At 42.7% G+C, this 25,765-nt stretch overlaps 1 protein-coding gene across 8 annotated transcripts in view; it reads left to right on the plus strand.

Moving 5' to 3' along the window:
- TNIK (TRAF2 and NCK interacting kinase) overlaps positions 1–25,765 on the plus strand; it is a 401,194-nt gene that overhangs the window by 73,757 nt on the left and 301,672 nt on the right. For all 8 annotated transcript variants that reach the window (XM_027958346.3, XM_027958352.3, XM_060393683.1 and 5 more), the window contains exon 2: positions 11,071–11,136. In XM_027958346.3, coding sequence (XP_027814147.1) covers positions 11,071–11,136 — 66 coding nt within the window. The remainder of the gene's footprint in view (positions 1–11,070; positions 11,137–25,765) is intronic.

Below are 25,765 nucleotides of genomic sequence, written 5' to 3' on the forward strand. Positions count from 1 at the left end.
GTGTTGTTCAAGGGTCAGCTGTAATTTGGAACTAAGCTAAATGTGACTGTGAACTGAGAAAAATATATTTTGAAAAAATCCCTTTCAAATCTCTTTCAATCTATGTTAATATATACTTGTGAACTACTGAATTGATTGTCTCAGTGATACCAACTTGGCGATGTGTGATAAATCTTGCTACATTGTTTCTGGGTATGAAATAAATTCACTTCTCAACCCAAGTACCTGAAATGTACAACTGAAAGCTAGTGGCTACATCTTTACCTTCCTCAAAGTTCCTGCTCACTTGCCTTCCAGGCCCACTGTTTGAAAGACAGTGAGTGATTACTTCTGTTTCTCAAAGGATTTTATTGCACAGAGAATGACTAGAAGTCAAAGGACTTGGACTCTTGGCCTAAATCTGCTAGTAACTAGTTGAGACCTTGGACATGCCACTTCAGTTATTTCTGTTGGCAAAACAGAGTATGAGAGTATACAGGAGCTGCCTCGGTCTCACTTTGTTCTGTAAACAGTGAGGAGAGGGATTTTATTGGTACAGTCTCAGAAACCCCTGCTCCAAATGTCAGAGATCGTATCATATTGTGGCTTTCGGTGGTAGACTTGGTGATGTGGGGACCTCATTCATCCCGCAACTGTTAATATATTGTCTGTAATGCCCCAGTCACCTATCTAGGTGGTAGGGACACTGCAGTGAACAAAACCAGCATGTTTCTTTCCTTCTTAGATTTTTGCATTCTAGGATAATGACTATTAACAAACACTTCTGAGTGCTTGGAATATGCCAGTCGCTGCTTGAAATGTTTTCTGTATATTTTGTAATAATCCTGCTGCTGTCGTCACTATTGTACAGTTGAGGAATCTGAGGCACAGAGAAATTAAATGATATGTTTAAGGTCACAGAGCTAGGAAAAGGTGAAGGTAGGATCAGAATCAGGCTTTCTGGTTATAGTTTATGGTCTTAACTGCTATGGTTTATTGCCTCTCATTGTCAATTAATTTGTTCACTTCAAGTAGTCAGTATTCTTTGTAGCTCAACCATCCCCTGCCTCTACTACTGACAATGCTGTCATCTTGGGCAGCTTTTAATGGTACCAGTGCCAACGGCAATGATAGTAGTAGCTTCTTTTTATTAAGCACTGCCATGTGTTGTGGGCATTGGTGCCATGTGTCCCAGGTGGCACTGTTGGTAAAGAACCCGTCTGCTGATGCAGGAAACATAAGAGTCGTGGGTTCAATCCCTTGGTCAGGAAGATCCCCTGGAGGAGGGCATGGCAACCCACTCCAGTGTTCTTGCCTGGAGAATCCCATGGATAGAGGAGCCTGGCAGGCTATAGTCCATGGGGTCACGAAGAGTCGGACATGACTGATGCAACTTACTGCTCATACACACACTGTGCATTGTGCTAAATGCTTTTCTGATCCTCAGAACAATCCTCATGGGGGGCATTTTTTTATCTTCCCTTTTCAGTCTGATCTTGGCTGCTGTCTCTACCACAAACTGTTTAACCTTGAGCAACTTACTTAATTCCTAAAGCCTTTGTTTCATCATTGGAAAATTGGGGTTAGTAATATCTACTTGCTACAGTCGCTATGAAGATTAAATAGGAAAATGTATATAAAGCATTTAGGCCATTGTCTATCTCAGGGGCAGCGATAATGACTTATAGCTTAGGTCTCACCCCTGTTAATCTGAGGAGCTGGGGTTCAGATTTCATTCTAAAGGCTGCCTTCTTGGGGACAGCCTGGAGCTGCTGAGTCCTGCTTGGAGCGGGGCAGCAGTGGCAGGCATGAGGGAAGCTGGTAAACTGCCTCTGGCTGCTGAGCAGCAGGTGGACCTGGGACCGGAACAGGAAGTGGAGAGGCTCTGGTCCAAATTCCCAAGGGCTAGCAGCTACCACCATCAAGGACAGTGTCCCTTGGGGTTTGACTGGGACCATGTCCAAACACCAATACCATCTAGCCAAGCGTAGCTGTAAGGGCAGCTGGCATCATTGACTCGGCCTGCCCCAGCACCACCCTTCCCACAGGAAAACCAGGGACACGTGTGGCTCAGGAGGTGCCCAGCTTGTATGGGACACAGCCTCGCAAAGCCCACAGGCCAAGTGGGATTATTCCATTTTACAGATGGGTAAACCAGAATATGAGCGGTCACATAACACTAGCGGAGCAGTCTTGACTTGAAACCTAACTTTTTTACACCAACCCTGTGATAGCTCTGCATAGTTTATATGGATGATCAAGTGAGAAAATTCAGCAATCAGTGTCTTATGTTATTATATATATATGTTATTTTATATATATATATATAATTTTTTAACCTGAATTATCTATTGCATTTGAGAGGCATGTCTTGGGCAGTATGTTAATGAAGAGATCTGAGCTATATTGTAGATCTTCATACTCTGGGATTTTCCTGCATGTCACTTGTCATCGTAATTTAATGACTGTGTATGTGTAGTTAATGTGCTCATGTCTATTCCTTCATCAGACCAGAAGCATCAAGAGGCAGGGCCCGTGTACCACTCGCTTCCACTTCTGACATTAGGTGGGTGTGGAGGGTGCGGCTTCCCAGGTGGCCCTAGTGGTAAAGAACCCGTCTGTCAATGCAAGAGACGCCAGAGATGTGGGCTAAATCTCTGGGTTGGGAAGATCCTCTGGAGTAGGAAATGGCAACCCACTCCAGAATTCTTGCTTGGAAAATTCCATGGACAGAGAAAGGATCCTGGTGGGCTATAGTCCATGGGGGTCACAAAGAGTTGGACACAACGAAGCATGCTCGCATTGCACTGGAGGCTCGTACCCAGGGACTGAATGAACCTCACTGTGGGAGGCAAGACCTTTGGCCTCTCAGACCCTCGCATTAGAAGAGACGGTCAATGAGAAATGATGGGAGGGACCCTGTCTGGCTGCCTGTGCATCACAGACTAGGATTGGGGGTGCTGGGTGCATCAGCGCAGTGATTCCCAGTGTGCTGCCTCCTTTGGAATAATGATGGTGTTGAGAAGCCTGAAGGCTCAAGATAAATGTGGGGAGTTCTCCTACTGTTCCTGTTTTCTTTGTTGGTTTGCTTTTGTAAGCATATGCTTGTCAGTTAGGGCTGGAACCGAACAAAACAGCTGCTAAATATGGTTCTAAGAGAAATAACATTTTGGTCTTTTAGTTTAGAGTAAGCACAGTCTTTTGGCAGATGTCAGTAGGGAATCTGGGGGTAGACAGTCATTCTAGGAGCCCTATCAGTCGTCTGTATTCTGTGGGGGTTTATTTCACCCTGCCACGGAACTGGTGACCTCAAGTGAAAGACCAGTCACAGAACGGCTGTGAGAGAAGTTTGGGGGAAGGGTTATCTAGAATCTATTGCATGCTCCCAATTTCTCTGTTGATTTCATTTTCAGAGGAGGGGGAAAGACTGGGAAGAACATGCATGATCTTTTATGATGCTAAGGAAGTAGCCATTCCTAGTTATATATTTAGGTTTGCCTTTCCCAGTCTTTGGGATTTAGTCCATATATGTTATTTAGTGTTCCAATAAATCCATTGTCATTCAGGGGACCTGAGAGAATTAATGTATAACTCAGTGAGTGGGAGTATTAACTCCTAGATCTTAAATCACTCCACCCTGCTGAGAAGTCAGACTTGAGCCTGTCAATGCCACCTGAATTTCATCAGCTGATAGCTGAGAGAATTTTATTCCAGCATCCCAGGAAACCTCAAAATTGAATATGTCTTCCCAAGTGTCTCGCTAATTTCTAAAGAGACCCTTTTCTGTCCGTAAATATCTGACCCTGTTTGTTATGCACATGGTAGTCCTGGTTAACAAACAATTGGTTTTCTTTTACTGGCTTTATTATTAATAGTTGAAAATACTTGAAACACAGACTGAATTTTCCTATGGCATATTCCTTGTATATTAAATGAACTCTTTTTAAAGAGGATAAGAAAGGAAGGAAAAGAGGTTAATATTTACTGACATCTTATTTAGGCCCTAAGTTAGTCTGGACACCCTCACAGTCTTCATAGTACAACCCTGTCTGGGAGATACTATTGTTTCCATTTTAAAGATGGAGAAACTGAGATGGAGGGCACTTTTGAAACTTGCCTTCCAGCAAGTTTTAAATCAAGGGCTGGGAACTCTGATTCCATGAAGCAGATGGGGTACTGACTGGCGAAGAGCCCAGGGGGTCTTACCAGTCACCCATCGATGGTGCAACCTTGACTTAATGCTTTCTCTTTCTGTGCCTCAGTTTCCTCCTCTGAAACCAAAGACAGCAACAGCATTCACTTGATAGAGTTGTGATAATGAAATAACCTATTCATGGAAAATGCTTAGAATAGTACCTGGCACATAAGTGCTCATAAAATGTTACTGATTATTGTGATTTTTATTATTATGACTAACCAAATTTGCCTTCGTTAGTACTTGCTGAAAAGTCACATTTTCTCTCATGGAACAGCTTGTCTTTTGATATGGATATGTTGTTCTATTTCATTATGAAATAATGTAAACTACTCTACCTTAGAATTAAATTTTCTTTTCAGTCTTGCAGCAAAGGTTACGATCTGAATAAAGGCATGTGTAGCCAACAGAGATTCCTAGGTTCTTGACTTTGGTAAATGTCAACATGTGCTCTTTTCTCCTTGGTATACGTAGCCTTCTTTCATGCTGCCCATCCCGGCTTTATGAGCTGCTAAGCAAATACGAGAGAAGCATTAAGCTGATTCTTGCCTCTTACCTTTCCTGTCTTTGTAACATGATCATTAGGCACAGTCTTCTGCTTGTTGCATTGTACGTAGTCACGTCCTGACAAGCTGCTTTGTCTACTCATCTGAGGCACAGCTTATACCACTGGGCCTTGGAATTTTCTTTAGAGCTGGGAATACCATAGGAGCTTATGCATGCTCAATCTTTCAGTCGTATCTGACTCTTTGTGGTCCCATGGACTTCTCTGTCCATGGGATTTTCCGGGCAAGAATACTGGAGTGGGTCGCCATTTCCTTCTCCAGGGGATCTTCCCAGCCCAGGGATCGAACCTGCGTCTCTTGTGTCTTCTGCATTGGCAGGCGGATTTTTTACCACTGTGCCACCTGGGAAGCGATACATGTGACGGTTTTGTGTGATTGGGAACTGGGTCAGGGTGTTGCGGAAGGGACAGTGCCTAGGACAGCTTTGTCTAGATGGAAAAAGAAACAAGGTTGGTTTGTTAGACCTTTGGCTCTGCATTCTGATCCCATTTTTTTTTTTTTTTTAGCTTTTTATTTTGTATTGGAGTATAGCTGATACCAGTGCACAGCAGAGCAACTCAGCCATACGTATACACGGTCCCATTGTTTGCAACTTCCTTTCCTCATGTTGTGGAGCATGGGGAGTGGGACATCAGTCTTACTGGGTAAAGAGTTTTGTCTAGCAGCTGTGTATTGGACGCCATGCTAAGTACTGGGAAACACTGAGATAAATATGCTCCAGAGCCTGCTCTTAGGCCATTTGCAATGCATCAAGGGGGAGAAATGGAAGAGGAGACCACGCTGTATGAGAGGGGTTATCATGGAGCCGTGCACAGCGTGCTGTGGGTGCAGAGAGGTGGGGCACTCCTTAGAGACAGGCTTCACAGGGGAGGTGTGATGCTGGACCTGCAAGGGTGGGCTTGCCTCAGAGAGAATGGTAGAAGGGATAATCTTGGCAGGCAGAAGGATGGAACACGAGGCTGCGACTGAAAGCTGGGCCTCAGAATGACCGATTCTTTGCTTTCGATTTGAATTACATTGTATAGGATTTTAAACCGTGGTGTGTTGTGTTTAGAAATGTCTATTTTAGGAAGACTGGTGTGAAAGATTGAGAGGAGGAGAGAATTGCTTGAAAGTAAATAATCCCAGCAAGAGAGAGTGAGCCCTGTTGTATGAATGGATTGGAATAGATGGATATGTTGGACTTTGGGACATGAAATCATGAGCACTTAGTGCCAAACATGAGTATGGAACCTTGGGGTTGGCCAACCTTTAAGGGATAGGCAGAAGAAATAAAAATCTCTCTGAGAGACTGAGTAGAGTGATGGAAGAGGATGGAGAGGGTGGATTCCAACAAGAGTGGTGATGCTCAGCAGTGTCAGTGCCTCATAGGGAACAACCAGGCCAGGCTGAGAAGAGACCATTGCAAACAAGGGATCCAGGTTGCTGGTGAGCCACAGGAGAAATGGCTTTAGAGTCCTGCAAGAGTGGAGAACATAGCCGAACGCTTACGGTGCTCAAGCCGTATGGTGGTTCCCAGGGAAAATCTCTAACATTTATATGCATTTGTGTAAGAGGATATGCACAGACATCCAGCTACCCAGGCTGTGGGATTCAGGGAGAAGAGTGGGGGAATCTTAGTGTCAGCTGTCAGTTCAAGTGTTCCTGAACAGTAGCTCTGTCTGCTCTCTAGGGTCTCAGAGAGCTGATTTCTTTCAAACACCATGACTCGGTGCTATTTTGTCTTATTGCTGTGAACATCTTGGAGTAGGTAGATGCCTGGAGACTTTGCTTTCAATTGCAAGTGAAAGTGAAAGCGTTAGTCGCTCAAGTGTCCCACTCTTTGCGACCTTGTGGACTGTAACCCACCAGGCTCCTCTGTCCATGGAATTCTCCAGGCAAGAATACTGAAGTGGGTTGCCATTTCCTTCTCCAGGAGATTTTCCCGACCCAGAGGTTGAACCCAGCCAGGTCTCCTGCATTGCAGGCAGATTCTTTACTGTCTAAGCCACCAGGGAAGCCTCATTTCTAGCCGCTATGCTTACGGTGCTCTCTCCCATACTGAGGCACTCACTGTCCACCTGCTGGGAGTGTAGGTGGCTAGCGATATTGGGAATTCTTTTCGGCTGAAAGAATATCCCTTCACCCAAGATCATCACCTCTGGGACTGGGCTGGGGGACAGCCTGCATGTAATGACTGGTTATTGGAGGTGAGACAGAGGTCCCTGTGACTCAAGGTAGGGTGATCCTGAAGGTCATCCCGCTTCAGAGCATCTGTGGGAGCAGTTGGAATCTGTATTCCTCCCCATTGCTCTAATTCCTTCATCTGCTTAGTCCAGACCCTCTTCACGCGCTTCCCACTGGTGTTGATTCTGAGGCACACTGTAACTAAGTCCCTCTGTGTAAATCTCAGCCATTCTCAGAGTCTGTTTCCTGGGGAGCCACCCTAACTTGATGATTGTTGCCAGTTTTGTTGCTTGCCGAAGCCAAGTTGCCATCAAACTCTGTAGTCCCTCTGACCTTTGCTTCTGAGCCCCCTGAGTGTGTCCAGCCTATCTTCAAGCTGCTGGAATGAGAGTCCTGGCATTGAGTCTTCTTGAATCTCATTGGCAGGGCCACATACCTGCGAATGGACTGTTTGAGGAGGGGAAGGAACCTAGAAGTCAGCTGCTTGGCTCCTCCTAAGACTCCTCCCCAGTCCCAAGGAGAGGTTTTTGAGGTAGGGTGACCCCTTGGTGTAGAAGGGTATCTCTACTCTGCACCCTGTTTTTGCTTCTGCCTCCCCTTCCACCACCCTCCCCTGCTTTCCAGGCTCCTTAAGGCAGTTACTAGTTACCATCCTACATCTTGGGGCTTCCCTTGATATCTCAGTTGGTAAAGAATCCACCTGCAATGCAGGAGTCCTTGGTTCAATTCCTGGGTCAAGAAGATCATGTCTACTTGTAGAGTTCTTGCCAGGGTTACAGATATTACATATAAGTGTGTTTAGCACATTTGATGTTGGGAGGGATTGGGGGCAGGAGGAGAAGGGGACGACAGAGGATGAGATGGCTGGATGGCATCACTGACTCAATGGACGTGAATCTGAGTGAACTCCGGGAGTTGGTGATGGACAGGGAGGCCTGGCGTGCTGCGATTCATGGGGTCGCAAAGAGTTGGACACAACTGAGCGACTGAACTGAACTGAAGGGCTCAACAACGGAGAAGGCGATGACACCCCACTCAGTACTCTTGCCTGGAAAATCCCATGGGCACGGAGCCTGGTAGGCTGCAGTCCATGGGATCGCTAAGAGTCAGACACGGCTGAGCAACTTCACTTTCACTTTTCACCTTCATGCATTGGAGAAGGAACTGGCAACCCACTCCAGTACTCTTGCCTGGAGAATCCCAGGGATGGGGGAGCTTGGTGGGCTTCCATCTATGGGATCGCATAGAGTCAGACACGACTGAAGCAACATCGCAGCAGCGGCAGGGCTGTTAAGGGCTCAATAAATGAATGCATTCATTCACTCATTCAACACTTACTGAGGATAGGCTGCCCACTCCAGTATTCTTGGGCTTCCCTTGTGGCTCAGCTGGTAAAGAATCCATCTGCAGTGCGGGAGACCTGGGTTCAATCCCTGGGTTGGGAAGATCTCCTGGGGAAGGGAAAGGCTACCCACTCCAGTATTCTGGCCTGGAGAATTCCATGCACTGTATGGGGTTGCAAAGAGTCAGACATGACTGAGTGACTTTCACTTTCCCTTTCATCCTACATCTCCTTCCTTTTGTTCATGTTTTTTTTTCTTTTTTTAACGTCAAGAAAAATAAACGTTGAAAACACAGTTGAGATATTTCAAGCAAATGTAGAACCTCTCTTGAAATTTGTTGCAGAAACACCACTGAGCAAACAAACTACTAGGAAGCGCAGCTTAGAAACAAACAGCAGCTGCCACCGTTTCTGGGCTTCTCTCCCCTCCACCTCCCCCACACCTATTTCCCTCACTTCTTTCTAACTCTGTTTGTAATAAAACCTACTGCTCTAATGGCCTAGTAGTTTAACAAGCACAATTTTTCTTTCCCATCTTGAGGTGGCTCCCGGGTGGCTTTGACAGTGACTTTTAGCTCTGGGGTCTCCATGCTCAGAGCTCTAGGCCCTTTCACCACTTTGTCCTGTCTTATGGTTCTGTCTGGGACTTTGTCCACACCTCCCTGACCAAGTGAGGCAGAGATGGAATTTCTAGACTTCTCTATCAGTCTGGAGTGGGGTTTCTTGGCTTCCTGGCTTTATAACAATGGATAATGCTAATTCCAGTTTTGTGAGTGACCAAGTGCTTCAACTGTTGTTTGTCTTACTATTTCTCTTGTTTCCTATGTGGGATTTTTTTAAATGCATGATTTAAAAGAATATTTCTATTTATTTATCTGGCCGGTCTTAGTTGTGGCACATGGGATCTTCGATCTTCGCTGTGGCATGTAGGGTCTTTAGTTGAGGGTCTAGAGATCTTTTATTTAATTATTATTTTCTTTAAATTATTTATTTGGCTGTGCTGGGTCTTAGTTGTGACATGGGAGATCTTTTAGTCGTGACAGGAGAGCTCTTGGTTGCAGCACATGGGACCTAACTCCTTGACCAAGGATCGAACCCGGGGCCACTGCATTGGGAGCATAGAGTCTTAGCCATTGAACCGAGAGTAAAGTCCCGCTATGAGGGATCTTTGAAGGCACATCGTAAAGTGCTTTTCTTGGGCCTGACTTAATAAAAGCTGTCACTTTAATGAGCTCTAACTTGTCACATTAACCTCATTTATCTTCTTCTCCATGAATATGAGCACTTCTCCCTGTGAGTGTTATAGAGGTATGGGATTCCTCGGCTTAAAAACGATTCCTATTAGATATTAGATTGCTGACTTTGGGCAGGTGGGTGCTAAGCCCTCACCTGCTCTTTCCCAGGACTCTCCTGGGTAGATGTCATCCCCGTTTTATCTGCACAGAGACTGTATTGCTCTTCCAGGGGGTCTTGGATTCAGGTAGCCACACCAGACAGAGCTGGTGTTGAGCCCAGGTCTGTCTGAATGTAAAATCCAAAAAGGTCTGTCTAAAAACCTGAGAGGTATGTCTGACCCTTGCCCCCCTGCCCCTCAGTCACTGTCATGCCATTTGGCAGTGTTCTGAAAACCTGTTGACTGGAGATGGGAAATGCTCTTCAGGTCAGAGGTTGAGGTCTTCTTCATTTGTCCCTCAGTGTTTGTTGTTGTTTTGTTTCATGCTTGTGTTTTTTTTAGGTGAGTTAATGCCTAACATTTAAAAATGAGGAGATCTCACATTATGCAAAATGTTCAAGTTCATTTCATTTTAGACCTGGTAAGACTGTGTTCATAGGTTGAAGCGACAGCTGTTGGTTCCAGCTAGGCACCCCCCTCCACCTACAAAGGAGACATGACTTCCTCAGTTTGCCAAAGGCCTCCGTGGCCCACCTCACTCTTCTCTGTTACTTGCTTGCCCTCTGTGGACATGTGCATTTGTGATTCCTGATCTAGGCCTTTAAAGAAATCATTTCTGTCCAAGTAGGAATCAGAAGAGATCAAAGTCACTTTCTGCCTGTGAGTTGAATTTTATAGGCTTTGCTTTTTCTTTTTGACTTTTGGGGTTGGTAATTCAGGAATAATAGACATAATTATTGGCTATTTACTGAGCACAGGAACATTTCGGTGACTTCGGGGTTAGCAGACACCTGTTCGTGGGTAAGGATGTGTGACATTCTCCAGGTTCCTTTGCATTCTGGGTCCTGCCGGGACCCTCCCAGTCCTGCAAGAACTGGAGGCTGTCTACAAAAGCGTGTTTTGCAGAGGCAGCATTGTCGGGAAGGGAGATGAATTCAGAGGAATACGATTCCGTTTTCTCTTGAACACCGTTGACTGTCGCCGGAAGACTGCCCCACGGTATAGCTCCTTTCCCAACTGCCAGTGCTCTGTGCAGCCAGCAGATCAGAAAGGTCAAACAGAAAGGTCTTAAAAATTAGAGCCCCCTTAGATGGATGTGTCTTTCATTTTATGCCGATGTACCTACAAGTGTGTTTCCATTCGACAGTATGAAATGAGTTTTTTTTGGTTGTTGTTGTTTCCATGAAAGTCTTGTCTCCTTTTGTTCTGATTTAAACACATCTCATAGAAGTGTAAAATAGAAACAAATGGATTTTGTCTCATTTCATAGCTGCAGCTGAATTAAATTTTAATGCTCTTTAATATTAACATATGAGAGCCTCTCCAAAGCTGTTATTTATTTGCTAATTTTAAATGTGCATTTGCTTTTGATTAAGACAACGGCTAGAGTATTGTTTTGAATTTTTATTGTTTATTTCTTTTCTTGCAGGACCCCGCAGGAATCTTTGAATTGGTGGAACTTGTTGGCAATGGAACATATGGACAAGTATATAAGGTAAGTTCATTGAGCTTGAACATGGCTCATGTGTGGTTTCGGTTCATGAATGCTGAATAGCAGTACTGTCTGTTCTCACTCATACATGTCTCATAACAGATTAAAAATGAAATAATATACTTGTTAATTGACTCTCCATCTTTTTAAATGAATCTGTAGTCCCATTGCCTGAACTGGATTCTGGGGTTTGGGCATTTCCATTCATTATATGTTACAGAGCTTATATCTGATGTGTGAATTCTAATGCTACATACTTGAAGCTCTCTGAACTGTTTAGTTTCGTTAATCGCTGCCAGAACTGGTTTTTAAAGGCACGAATGATGCTATTTACTTTAGAAATTTAAACTATTAAAGTATCACAGCTGGAAAAGGAGATTTGCTACTGGCCTAGGGCATGAGTTAAATGAGTTTAGTGAACAGTGTTAGGAGAACACTGGCTGCCTCACAAAAAGCAGGACTAATGGCAGCAATGACTCTTACAAAATAGGAAATAATTAAAAGCTAAACTAGAGGTTGAATTGAGGAATAAAATGTTCTTGTTCTTATACTGATTTTTGCTTTCAGATTCACCTTAAACATGCTTTTAAAAGATATTTTTTCCCAGTAAATGACCTAAAAAAGTGATTGTTTAGAAAAGTGGCTTGATTCTCCTGATTATCAAAAGAAAATCGAAATTACCTTTTTGGACTAAAGCTCAGGGGGTTTTAGTGAATGAGCTATTGAAATAAATGCCTTCGAAACAGACCAACTGTTTCCTCATGATTATTTTAAGAGAAATGTCTATCACTTTTCCTAAGTGGTAGTGATATGAGATGACATTTCAACTGTAAATTCTCTGTCTTGTTGTTCTATTTGTTAAAAATTTCCTTCTTTGAATCTTAAACGTCTCTTAGTTGATTTAATTATTGAAGTCCGCCAGATTGTAATATTTTAAGTACTCTAGAAAGTCAAAAGAATATGTGTGTATATATTTAAGTGTATGTAAATTATAAACATTTAAACTTTTTTTTACCAGGTGGTACCCTTTGATGTCCACTCAGGAAAATTTCTCTCTTGCAAAATTAGATTATTTCCTAAAAGGTCAACCCCCTGCAATTAGAAAGAATGTAGTCTACCCCAGCTGTTCACTTGATGTTGATCCTGTCTGACACAAGAAAGAAAGGTGTCTCAGCAAATGCTTTTAAATACTTTCAGTGAAGATAATTAGGTTGGAAGATTGTGTTATTGCATTTCGAGAAATTGGATTGAACTTGTGAATTAATGTGAGCTAATGAATTAAGCCCTGGATTTAGGCAGAAAATTACTTCTGATTTGCTGTCAATATGGAGAAACAACTCTGTATAATGCTGTTGTTTTTATAGTGCCATTCCATTGTGCTCTGCTTCCCACCTGTGGAAGGTACGTTTGGAAGGTGCTTCACAGCTTTGTCCACTAATCTAAGAGGTGGACTGTACACTCCTGCAAGAGAGGATAATAACAAGATAAGGATTCTTAATTAAGGATGAGACTGTTTGGAAAATCCAAAATTAGCTCCAATTTTTTTGGTACCTGAGGGGAAAAAAAAACAAGTGGCAAGAGGTCTCAGCTCTTTAGAGAGGAAAAAAATACACCAACCAAGTTGTGAACACTATTGTTCTGAAGGGTGCCCTTCTCTTAGTGGTTGATCCAGAAGTTTGGCCCCTCTCAAGCTTAGGGGAGCCTGCACAGCTGGCCACGGCAATCACACTGGATTTGCAGATAGGAGACTGGTTTCTTGTACCAGCTCTTTGTGTTGTTTTGTGGCACCGCAGCTTTTCTGTGCAATAGTCAAGTGAGAGTGTTTCTATAAATGCTTTGGGGACTTAGAATGATTGATCTGAAGAATTAAACCTCCATACCCGTTAAGGATTGGGTTTCTAGGCAACCTAGATGACATTAGGTGGCACCCCCTCCAGGACAGACACACCTGGGTTTCCTGAGTCACTAATCCAATCCTGCCGTTACTCTGAGCTCTGGAGGATTAAAGCTTAATAAAACTGCCAAACTGGATTTCAACTATACGTGAACTTAAAGAGAAATAAGTTAGGAAGTGATTGTTCACATTATAGGTTAGATTTAACCTTTATGGAATAGGTATATTTTAAAAATACTGTACACATGAATATAAATTTTATAGCCCTAAGAACAGATTTCTATATCAAAAATTCTATGATACTTTCTTTATATTAAATATTAAATCTTTTAATTTTTGTAACTCTAGCTTTTATTGTTCCTAGATTTCATAAAATGAGGTATAATTTTATGAACATTGATGTGGATGTAGCCTTTCTTTTCTGGAAAGATTCTTAAAACTTTCTTTTAATAAGTTGTGCTAAAAGAGTCATAACATAATTTTATTTTCATAACATAATTTTATTTACGAGTAGTTTTTTTTAAGATGTAGCATCTTTTAAAAAAATTGATTATTTAGTTTTTGGCTGTGTTGGATCTTCACTGCTCCTTGGGCTTTTCTCTAGTTGCAGCAAGGGGGGCCACTCTCTATTTGTGGTGTTCAGGCTTCGCATTGCAGTGGCCTCTCTTGCTGCAGAACAGGGGCTCTCAAGGGCTTGGGCTTCAGTAGTCATGGCGTGTGGGCTCAGTAGTCGTGGCTCCCGGGCTCTGGAGCACAGGCTCAATGGTGGTGGTGCACAGGCTTAGCTGCTTCACGGCATGTGGGATCTTCCTGGACCAGGCACTGTGTCTGCTGCATTGGCAGGCTTATTCTGTACCACTGAGCCACCTGGGAAGCTCTACAGGTAGTTTTTTAAGAAGCATACTTAACTGAATAAACAAAAGTATATGCAGATATTAAGAAAATGTTGCTTGGATTGTATCTTCATTTAAGCCACATACATCTAGATGTGGAAGTATATTTTATATAAAGGTCATTTAGTTACCTTTAGCTTTTCGAAGTGGAGAAGGCAATGGCACCCCACTCCAGTACTCTTGCCTGGAAAATCCCATGGGTGGAGGAGCCTAGTGGGCTGCAGTCCATGGGGTCACTAGGAGTCGGACACAACTGAGCAACTTCCCTTTCACTTTTCACTGTCATGCATTGGAGAAGGAAATGGCAACCCACTCCAGTGTTCTTGCCTGAAGAATCCCGGGGACGGGGGAGCCTAGTGTCCGCACAGAGTCGGACACGACTGAAGTTACTTAACAGCAGTAGCAGCTTTTCGAAAGTAGCTTCTAGTTTTACTCCCAAGTCTAGCTTGATCTCTCTGTCCTTGGAAGGGTAGATTTGTTTAACTTTTGCATTTTGGTCCTATGTGGTCAGATGATAGTTTAGTATCTGTTTTTTGCTTTATTTACTAGACAGAATACATAAATAATGAAGAGTAGAGAGTCTCTGTCAGGGTTTTTTTTTTTTTAATGAGGAAATCATCTTCTTGGGCCTATAAAAGTGAAAAAGTGAAGTTGCTCAGTCGTGTCCGACTCTTTGTGACCCCATGGACTGTAGACTACCAGGGTCTTCTGTCCATGGGGATTTTCCAGGCAAGAATGCTAGAGTGGGTTGGCATTTCCTTCTTGGGCCTATGGCTCCCATTAAAAAATAAACCAACAAAAGGCCACATACCTGCTTGCTGAAGACTTTGGCTGTTCATTGGCATGCCATTTATTGGAACCTGATGAAATCAAATTTCATCTCATTTTTGTTAAAATAGAGTAATTATTTTAATAGATCCAAATAATTGTTTACTGTTCATCGCTAAAACACCACTAAATCTTAGCCACAGTTTTCAAAAGTGAACATTCATCTATCTTGTTTCTTAATTTGCCCTTTGGAAATATATATTGATGATTGCAGGGGTGAAGACCTTATTACTGAGTGACAGTGTAAATCAGGAATACGGTAGATTCCTCTGTATCTCTGAGGTTTCTCTTAAAACCTCCTCTAGGTTGTAAAGTATGAGATCCAGAGGCAGTGTTGGTTATAGTGCTTGTGGAGAGAGAACACTGAAACTCTGTGTGTGTGTGTGTGTGTGTGTGTGTGTGTGTGTGTGTGTTTTCAAAGGGTTGCAAACTTTACAGATATATGACCTACCTTATAGGTTATCTAGCCCAGTCATTCCTCTGCTAGCAATCTGTTCCATCCTTGATCACCTCCACTCATGTGGAACTCATTGCCTCCCAGTCATCCTATTTATCTGCAATTTTCTTTAAATGTTCATTGTCGTATTGAGCCAAAATTCTGCCTTCCTGAAATGTTTACCAGTGCAAGCTCATTCCATGTAACTGTTTAAAAAAAAAAAATTAAATTCTCTTCCACAAGAACATAGTCCTTCAAAAGACTTCTCTCTTCTTCCCCCAAACACATATTTGTATCTCCTGGTCTCCAGGCATTAGAGCCTCAGTTGCTTAATTCTTCCTATGACTTAGACTTGAGGTCTTTCATTATCTTGACTTTTGTCCTGAAACAATTCTAACATATTAATGAAAATAATATTTGATACTATACAATAGTATTTTCTATGTCATAAAACATCTTGTACATATAATCTGATTTCTGATTTAATTTCTGTAATAATTTCTTGAGAACCTTGCTCTCGCTTCAGGGTCTTTATCAGAATAGTTCTCTCTAGAGCACTCTCTCCTCAGTTTCCTCATGACTGGGTCTTTGTCTTTCAGAACCCAGCACACATGTTACCTCCTCAAGGAATCTACTTTTCAGGCAGCCACTGCTACTGCCTTCCTCCCTCACTTGAGAACCTTGCTCTCGCTTCAGGGTCTTTATCAGAACAGTTCTCTCTATCTAGAGCACTCTCTCCTCAGTTTCCTCATGACTGGGTCTTTGTCTTTCAGAACCCAGCACACATGTTACCTCCTCAAGGAATCTACTTTTCAGGCAGCCACTACTACTGCCTTCCTCCCTCACTGACTTTCTCTATCACATCAACTTATTTCTTTGCCTTCGTGGCATTGACACTCTCTGAAATTATCTTACGTCTTTGTTTATGTATATATTAAACAGTTGAAATGCACCATAAAGGAAAAATAAGGATAGGGGCCTAGTCTGTCTAGCAATTGCTGTATCCAGCATCTGGTACATAGGTACACTAAATGGTGACCTGTGTGGGGCCCAGAGTTGAGCTCTGTTTTCCTTAATAGTTCTGTCTATATTTGTTCCCAGTACTTTTTCAGCATTTCCCATAAAATATCTGCTTACTTCAGACATGCATATATGGATAAAAATAATCAACAGAATTCTCTACTTGTTTCTTATGGTAGGAGCTGGGTGTGGATTTTATGTTAAATTAATTATCGATAGTCTGTGGAAGCAAGCCCCATTCTAGAAATTTACAAATGAGGCCAATCAGTTTTCTGAGGTTCAGTCTCCTGGTAGAGGTTCCCAAACTTTACTGTGTGAAACAAATGTTTGAGAAATGATTTAAAATATAGATTTCCAGGCCTAACCTCTTAAATCTTGTTCAGTAGGTCTGGTTGGGATCCAGGAATCTGCACTTCTAATAAGTTTATAGAGTCTTGCTAACGTTCAGAGCCCTGGGGCCACACTTCCAGAAACTCTGCAAAAATGATTGTCAGTTACCCTGTGGTAGGCCTGCCAGGTGGCACTAATGGTAAAGAACGCACCTGCCGATGCAGGAGACAAAAGAGACTTGGGCTCAATCCCTGGGTCAGAAATTCCCCAGGAGAATGAAATGGCAACCCACTCCAGCATCCTTGCCTGGAGAATCTCATGGACAGAAGAGCCTGGCGGGCTACAGTCCATAGGGTCGGAGACTTGAACATGACTGACTTTGCATACACGCAGGGCTACTTGAGTGAATGTTAATCCCAATTTTTTTTTTGTAATCATTTAGAGTTTGGGGGATGGGTAGCCTGGTGGGCTGCCGTCTATGGGGTCGCACAGAGTCGGACACGACTGAAGTAACTTAGCAGTAGCAGCAGAGTCTTTTGCTGACTCTAACATGCATAAACTGAGAAAAGTTAAAAAAACACAAAGATTTTGATTTGAGATTTGATGCTAGCCAGGTGTGACATACTCATTCTGAGATTTTACTTTTGCTGTTTTTATTTGACCTGCTTATGATTGCAAGTAAGGTTGTTTCTGAATAATTCAACTCAAAACAAAACCTGAGAATTGAAAGGTCAAAACTGACCTGGTATAGTAGAAGAATCTGAGCCCACTGCATGAGATTTCCTTACATGTGTAGATTGGGATCTCTTAATAAACCATCTGTTGAAGTAAGGCAAAGCATTTTAATAGTAAGCTAATTAACAGTCTTAATATGGAGGTGATTCTGTGAAATACTTAGGATTCAGCGTAGTTTATCATAGTCTCTTCTAATGAATCATGAATTACACTGTTCACTTCTTGTTTGGTAAGGAGTGATTATAGGAGAATGTCAAATTTCTTAGATAATAATGGCATTTACTTTTTTAAACAAGAATTCCAACATAAAGAATACATTATTTCACATTTGTTGAGTGCCAGTGAAAAGGCCCTGTGCTTTGTATAGGGAAAATGCAGAGCCAGTCGAGGTGGTTCCTAGTCTAAGAAGTGTGCAATCAGGTTAACTAATTATTGTGTGCTAAAGTTTTCGAATATTGTGTCTTAGTTACTCTTCATGTTTTTATAGGGGAGGAAACTAAAGCACACTTAAGTAAACCACATTATCCCTTAAAGGCAGGGTTTCTCAACCTTGGCACTGTTGACATTTGGACCAAGTAGCTCTTTGTTGTCAGGGTGTTGTCCTGTGCATTGTAGGGTGTTTAGCCGCATCCTTGGCCTCTACCTATGAGATGCCAGGAGCACTCCCAAAGTCCTGACAATCAGAAGTGTTTCCAGACGTTGCCAGGAGTCTCCTGAGGGGTAAAATTGTCTCCCTCCCTGCCCCATTCAAGGACCACTTCTATAAGGATAAGACAATGTAGCAAAAACTCTTTAAACTGATGTACAGACAGACAGTGGGAGTATAAAAGTGGAGCATTGTGAATCAGAGTGGGGACCTAAATGGACTATGGGAAGGGGATTTGGAAAAAGCTTGGAGGCCTTGTCATCTGCACATCATGGGGTGTAATTTAGCATTTTCATTAGTGGAAAGAAGTGTAATGAAAAGGAGTTTGGAGCAGATCTGTCTTTCCTGTTCTCTTATTAACTGGGCTCTTGGGCCAGATCTAATGTGTTGACTGCCTTTAAAAAGAATTTTTGTACTGTTCATAGTGACAGATTATCTATTAAAGTAAATTAATGATATAGCCCAAGGGTACTAAAAGGGTACTTTCAATTTTCTTAAAAAAAGGTAGCTACCAAAAATACCCCAGCACTATTTTTCTAGGAGTGTATAAATTGTGATTTTTAACATCAAATAGATCTTTTGAAAGATGTCTCTAAGATGCTGTAGCACGTGCGGAGCATTGTTCCTAGTCATAGGTTCATTTGACCATGGCTGAGCCTTTGGGATTATTTAGTTATTATTGCTTCACCTCAGAGGGCACTGTCATTGTAGTTGGGCAGAATTACAGGGAAGAGTTTTATTCCTGCCCCGTAAGTAGAACCACTTACCCTTGAAGTGGGTTGGCTTGTCGAGCTTTTCATAGATCCCTGTGTTTGTTGCATCTAATTTGGCTCAAAACTGTGCCACCTCGTGCTGTGATCCATTGGGTGTGATGAATTAGATGGTTGCTGTGGCAGCATTTGGGTAGACCTTTGTGAGCCCATGTGCCGTATGCATAAGGAAGGTTGCTTTTTTGCTGGGTGGCCAGACCTCCAGAGTTGCTCCCAAAACCTGCCATAGGGGAGTTGGTTGGATTTCTTGTAGCTACCAGTGTTGCTCAGCCCTCATTGTCTATGGAAATAATCTGGATAGTTTTGAAACACTAAACATATCTGGGCCTTTCTCTGGAGATTTGGTTTTAGTGGGTCTGGTGTAGGACCAGGTAAAGCTGGCTTCCAGAACTTCCCTGATGCTTCTACTGCAAAACCAGAATTGAGATCCACTGGATTAAGGTATTGCCTGTCAGGGGATTTAAAGGCTCTTTTAGGTGTCTCTGCCTTTGAGGAGACATCTCTTCTACTCTTACCTGTATCCTGGGGTTCTGTTTACCTTGTTTAGTTACTTATTCAGTGTCATCCTTTATAATAAATATCATTAGCAATTTGGCACATGTATACCCACCTTTCCTTTGAAGTGTTTAGATTGCTTTAGTTTAAAATACTTCCCGTCCATCTCATGTCAGTGACTTGCCAAATAACTTGATGCATAGCACCCTGGCGACTTATAGTTTTTAGATCTCCTAACACCCTTAATGACTTGGTGAGTATAAGGCAGTCTCAAGTAATTAAACAATCAATAGTTACTAAGTAATTACCATTACTGGGAGATGATTTGTGACCTGTGGAATGAAACTCCATCAGGATTATAGGCACAGAATTTAGGGCCATCTACACATTTGAAACTCTTAAAAAGAGTGATTAATTGGGGCCCTAGTTTGAATTTCTTACCTCTGTGGTTTAACCTCAAATATAATTGTATTAAGTCCACTTGGATGTTTTTGCACGTGCAAAAATAAATAGCTGCTGTCTGGCAAGCAAATATGTGCTCTCCACTGAGTAGGAGCCCTGCTCGGTGGTGAGATTCTGGAGTAGGGGGACGAGGCATTGCCCAAACCTCCACGTTGGGCGGAGCACAGCCTCCTCTGCTGAACGTTGTGGCCTTGGGCAGGGATTCTGATTTTGGTCCTGTTCCTTGCTTTCCCAGGCAATGCACAGACATGCTGTCTGTTTTGTTCCCATCTGCAACAAAAGAAGAGAAAACAGCAGCTGGCTTACTAGACTCTTAACAAATACAAAATAGCTATCATAATGATGATAATAATGAAATCATCTTTCTAGACTGAAGAGTTATGAACTAAAGTATGTAAAGAGTTCAGTCTCCTTTAGGGAGATGATGCTCTGTTGTTTTAGAAAACTGGCCCATGATTACATAATACAGCCCGTTGGGACTACCGTCTTTGGCAGACCACTAGCATGTTCCAGATGATATCTTTCTTTAAAGTATTTCTTGAGAAATTCAGTTTTGTTCTGTGTGTCACATTGAGGAAGGTAGTAGGAGTTTCTCAGCTGAATTTATTAGAAATCTTACTACTTTTAAATTTTGTCTCTTTGTCTCTCTTTGCCTCTTTCCTTCCCCCATCCTCTTATCGTGGTAAAATACCAACGCTATAAAATATTGTTCAGTAGCATGAAGTACGTTCACGTGTTGTGCAACCATCCCCACAATCCAAATCCAGAACTTTCTTCTCATCATCCCCAGCTGAAACTCTGTACTCAGTAAACAGTAACTCCCTACTCCCCCCTCCCTCTCCCCGGCACCAGCCTGCCTTGCCTTTCTTTTCTAAAATATTCCCAGTAAACTTAATTGTAGAAGGGATGGGTTCCTGTGAGCTTCCTGTAACACCAACTCTCTATCAAGCCCCAAAGAGTCCTGCAAACCTGTGTTTCTCATGAGGACTCACCAGCCTGCTTTGTCCTCCAGGTGACTGACCACCCAGTACCTGCAGAGCAGCATCTTGTTCTAAGAAGCTGAAACTGGCTGACACGCTTGACTTTTCTACCCTGTTTATGTCTAAATAAAATGACCCTTCTCAGGTGGAGTTAGAAGTAGAGGAAGAGGTCAGTTCCGTTGGAGCATTTTATACGAATCCTTTCAGGGTATTGTTCGTGTTTTCTTTATTCAGTTGTTTTGGGCTGCGATTCTTTTCCGTACAGTTTTACAGGGAGATTTCCCTTTACCTTACTGCATCAACTGTTTTCTTTTTTTAGTAGGAAAATGTTTGTTTTCCATAGGAAATCCAGCAGTTCATAGAAAGAATGTTCTAGAAGGAGGATAGTTGGGGTGGCCCCAATGTAACATCCCTTCTCAGCTACTCCTCTGAACTCCCCTCCTGCATCCATCCATAGAGCAGCCCTACGCTGAGGTCCCCAGGCCTGGATTCCTCTGTCTCCCCCTCCAGCCTCATCTTTGGTAGATCCTGGCTCCTGTGGATTCAGTGGTGTCACAGTCCCCACAGACTGTTTGTTCTGCTACCTGCCTGGCATGCTTAACCCTTCTCTGCTCCCTGGGACCCTTGCTGACCTCTCTTTTCTCACCTTGCCCTTGCTGTTTTGTTCTGTTCTGTCTGGCTGTTTCCACTCTATAAACTCTGAGCTCCTTGAGTTCTGGAACATTACCTAACTATTTCTCTACTGCCAAAACAGACTAGATGGCTAAAAATACCGATTTAAAAAAAAAGTATACTACTTCCATGTTTTGCTGATTTTGGAACGCCCTATCTCAGTGGAGATGATTGGCTGGCATCACCAATTCAATGGACATGAACTTGTGTGAACTCCGGGAAACGGTAAGGGACATGGGGGCTGGGCTTGCTGCAGTCCATGGTGTCGCAAAGAGGCAGACACGACGTAGTGACTGAACAACGCCACAACAGTCTCAGTAGAATGTGTGTCATTTTTGCTTAATCTCAGCTGTGGAAGCCTGTGAAACAAGGAGACTGACACTCAGTACAACATTTCATAATAGCCAACACCCACTAAATACTGATACATTAAATAAAAACAGTGTCCACCTACTATGCAGTATAATAGCAAAAAAAATAGGATAATGAAAAAAGCATTTCCCCGTCTTTCTGAAGGTGGTTTCATGGACATGAGTCTAAAACTGACCCTGTTCCTAAACCCAAGAGGCTGCAGGCCAGTTAAACTTGCAAGGGCCCTGGTGCACACTCTGGAGACAGAGATGGGTCTCCTTTTGCCACTTTATCTCTAGGACTGTGGCTTAAACATCGATATCCATGATTAGAACAGTTTTCATAAAACCTTTATCTTGATTATTTCATTGGATTTTCACAGTCTCCCCGCAAGTGAGACAGAAGGGGGTATGATTATTCTGGTTTTAAAGTTTGAAGAAGTTGAGGTCTCAATATAAATGACTTTTCTGAGGGCACCAAGCAGACAGGTAATAAAGCTTGACTTGTGGTCTCATACCCTAATTTTTCTCTTAGCTCCACAGGCAAGTTTCCTAAGAAGAAATCTGGGTGAGGATGAGATGTGGAAATCCCCCTAAATCTTTGGCAGGGATTGGTTTTACCCTGCTCTTGCATTGCATGTTTAAAATTAATTTAGGATAGATCCCGATCAATTTGAATGTGTACTATAAAGCAATGATGCCTTAACTTGTTTCAGTATATACTTCATCTAATCTCTAAATCAAAAATACCGAAGGGTGATTGATGGTTGAGTAATACATTTTTTATACAAGGAACCAAATTGTTATTTCCCAAGAAAGATAAGAAGTTAATTCTTTTCCATCTACAAAAAGAAACTGGCATGGCTTCAGTTTGTTACATTTTACGGCATAAAATGTTGCTATACTGATCATCTGAAGTTGGTTGCTTCTTTTCTCATCCCTTGTTTTTGATGGGAGGAGGCAGGAATAGCATATTTCTAGACTTCTTCAAAAATCATCTCCAATAGCCAGGTGCATGATTTTTTTTTTTTCTTCCCCAAAAAGACTCTGCAGTCAGACTGGAGCTTGATAAATGTTTGTTGAATTGAATTGGTTTATTCTCTCAGCTGCAGTTGTGTACTTTTGTGAGCAAATGGTTAAATCTTACCGCACTGGAGACCATGCAGATATTTGCCAGGTGCATATCTGTACTTGTTTCTCTTCTGAGTAGCGGGAAGCCTGGTTAGCTGTAACCCGATGTGGCATGGTGGTAAATTGCTTACTCTTTGATTTTGTGTTTTCCCCTCTTAGGGGAGCCTAGGTTTCTGTATTTGGGGTTGAGGTTGGGAGAGACAAACAGAGGAAAAAAGGAAAGAATTCCTGGGTAATTTAGTTGAGAATGATCTGGCAACAGTGTCAAGGTACAAACTATTTGTTGAATCATGAGTTCAGGTTGAGAATCCCTGTGTAGGCTTTCCATTTCTGTTTCCATGAAGGACCACACTATTCACTTTTTTCCTGTACAGATTATAAGTATGTAGCACCCATGACCCAAGTATGCCAGCACTGCCTCTAAAGTATCAGGTGCTTCAATGAGAAGTCTGACCTGCATTCATCTCCTTCTTTCTCCTTTTGTGTCAAAAGAGTGAAAGTTAGTGAAAACAAAGGACAGTGTGCTTTTTATTTTGGGGGATGGAGGCAGAGTTGATTGTCTCTTAAAAGGATTTTCAAATTAAGCAGACTCTGATTTTCCCCAGCTAATTCACCTCGTGACTTCAGCAGAAGAGAATGTTTTGTTCCCCAGATGTTTAGTACATTTTGTTCTACTGTTTTGTATCCATTTATCCATGTTGAGAGATCCTTCAGAACTTTCAAATCCTTTCCTAAAGAAACTGATCACGGAAGCTAAGCACCAAAAGCACTCCTGTCCCCATATGGATATGCCCGCCTCTGAGTGCTGAAAGGAGATGGTGCTTGACACCCAGCCCTGATGGTCTACAGCAGGATGGGCATGGGGTGAGAGGCGAGGATGACTAACAAGGCGCCAAGGCTGCCCTCTTCCTCTGGTCTCCAGCTTATCCATTGCTCAGGACAAGACTTGCTTGAACAAGACTAATGGCTATAGTTAATCATCTGAGTAAATATGGAAGGCGTGGCCAAGAAACCAGTGTTGGAGTGTTGGTAGGGGATAGGGAAAAACACAAAATGGGGTGGGGTGGGCACAATAAGCCTGCCAACAAAGCCCAAAACAAAACAGCAGTGTCCAAACAAAAAACTCTTTGTTTGAACATTGTTTTCCAGTCTAGAAGCGAAAGAGGTTTATGAGTACCTGATTCAGCTGACGAGTAATACCATGATCAATTGTAGTTTTTGAAGTCTGGTGTTAATACTGTACATCATGGTGTTAGTTATCCTTCAGATCCACGTATTTATGAATACATAAAAGTAAGCGTGCATGGTAAGTCGCTTCAGTCATGTCCAGCTCTTGGCAACCCTGTGGACTGTAGCCCACCAGGCTCCCCTGTCCATGGGATTCACCAGGCAAGAATACTGGAGTGGGTTGCCTTGCCCTCCTCCAGGGAATCTTCCTGACCCAGGGATTGAACCCACATCTTTTATGTCTCCTGCGTTGGCAGGTGGGTTGTTTACCGCTAGCGCCACCTGGGAAGCCCACATAAAAACAAAACAGGTGCTGATTGTGTTTCCTGTCCCACTCTACTCCCTGCTTTCATCACCACTAGCCTTCTGCCGTCTGCATTATCAGTGTCGAAGGGCTTCCTTATTCTGTACGTTTGTTTCCAGGGAACATCTCTGCATTTCCAAGTCTGTGGTCCTCATGTTGTTATTCTAACACTTGAATCCAGAGGTTATGTGGGCTTATGAAAGCCATTTGCCGACTGAGACCATGAACATCCAGAGGTTTCAAACATCTTACTCAGGACATTACCTCTCAAGAAGGGCGTGATGCACAAAACTGTCAGGCCTACAGAGCTCTACTAATGAACCATCCTCTCTGTGGTCTTGGGTAAAGCTCAGAGTTTTCTTTTCAGATTTCCTCAAGGAGCACAGCTCAGGGAGCTGACCAGCTAAGGTTTGTGAGCAGGTGAGATTTAACTGACTCCTCTGTATCTAGTGTCTATTCCGCAGTAAATATGGGGGCGAAAACTCGCTCTTCCAAGTCTGTGTTTTGGGTTAAAATAGAAGCGATTAAGTACCTAGTGTTGAATGTTAGTTTAAAAAACTGAGTAGATGTACAAGGGTTTGTATATTATCTGGTGTTTATGTTGACAGAGTTCTGTATTTTTTTGAATTGGATTTCTCCCTGAGAAGAGGTAGCAGTTGAGGTCAGTTCTCTTTCTGGTGGTACAGTCTCACCTTACAATATAAATGTGGTCAGGAAAGCTGATTATATTAGAATGAAAGTGAAAGCGTAGTTGCTCAGTTATGTCTGACCCTTTGCAATCCCCTGGACTGTAGCCCGCCAGGCTTCTCTGCCCATGGGATTCTCTAGGCAAGAGTACTGGAGTGGATTGCCATTTCCTTCTCCAGGGGATCTTCCCAACCCAGGGATGGAACCTGGTTCTCCTGCATTAGAGGCAGATTCTTTACCATCTGAGCCACAAGAATAATGACACTTTATAGATGGTTTTATTGGTAAAGAACCTGCCTACCAATGCAGGAGACATAAGAGATGCGGGATTGATCCTGGGTCGGGAAGATCCCTTGGAGGAAGACATGGCAACCCACTCCAGTGTTCTTGTCTGAGAAGTCCCATGCACAGAGGAAGCTGGCGGGCTACCGTCCGTAGGGTTGAAAAGAGTTGGATACGACTGAAGCAACTTAGCATGCACACACGCATACTAACATATACTTTGGAGGGTGGGATTTGGAGGGTGGGGGATATTTACAAAATTCTCCAGAATAAAAGTTGTAAGAAATAACAGATACCAGCTTTGGTCAGACGAGGGACTGGCACACCTGCTGAAATGCGCAAAGCCTAAGAGCTGGCTTACCGGCAAACACACCCCAGTGACCTGTGTGCCGTCAAAGGTCACACTGAGGAAGAATGTTTCTACCTTTCTAGATTTAAACCTTAGAAGTTAAGATGCGTTCAGAACTCTAAGAACAATCTCCTTATATTT

This window comes from Ovis aries, chromosome 1 (genome assembly GCF_016772045.2).
Source record: "Ovis aries strain OAR_USU_Benz2616 breed Rambouillet chromosome 1, ARS-UI_Ramb_v3.0, whole genome shotgun sequence".
NCBI classification, from domain to species: domain Eukaryota; kingdom Metazoa; phylum Chordata; class Mammalia; order Artiodactyla; family Bovidae; genus Ovis; species Ovis aries.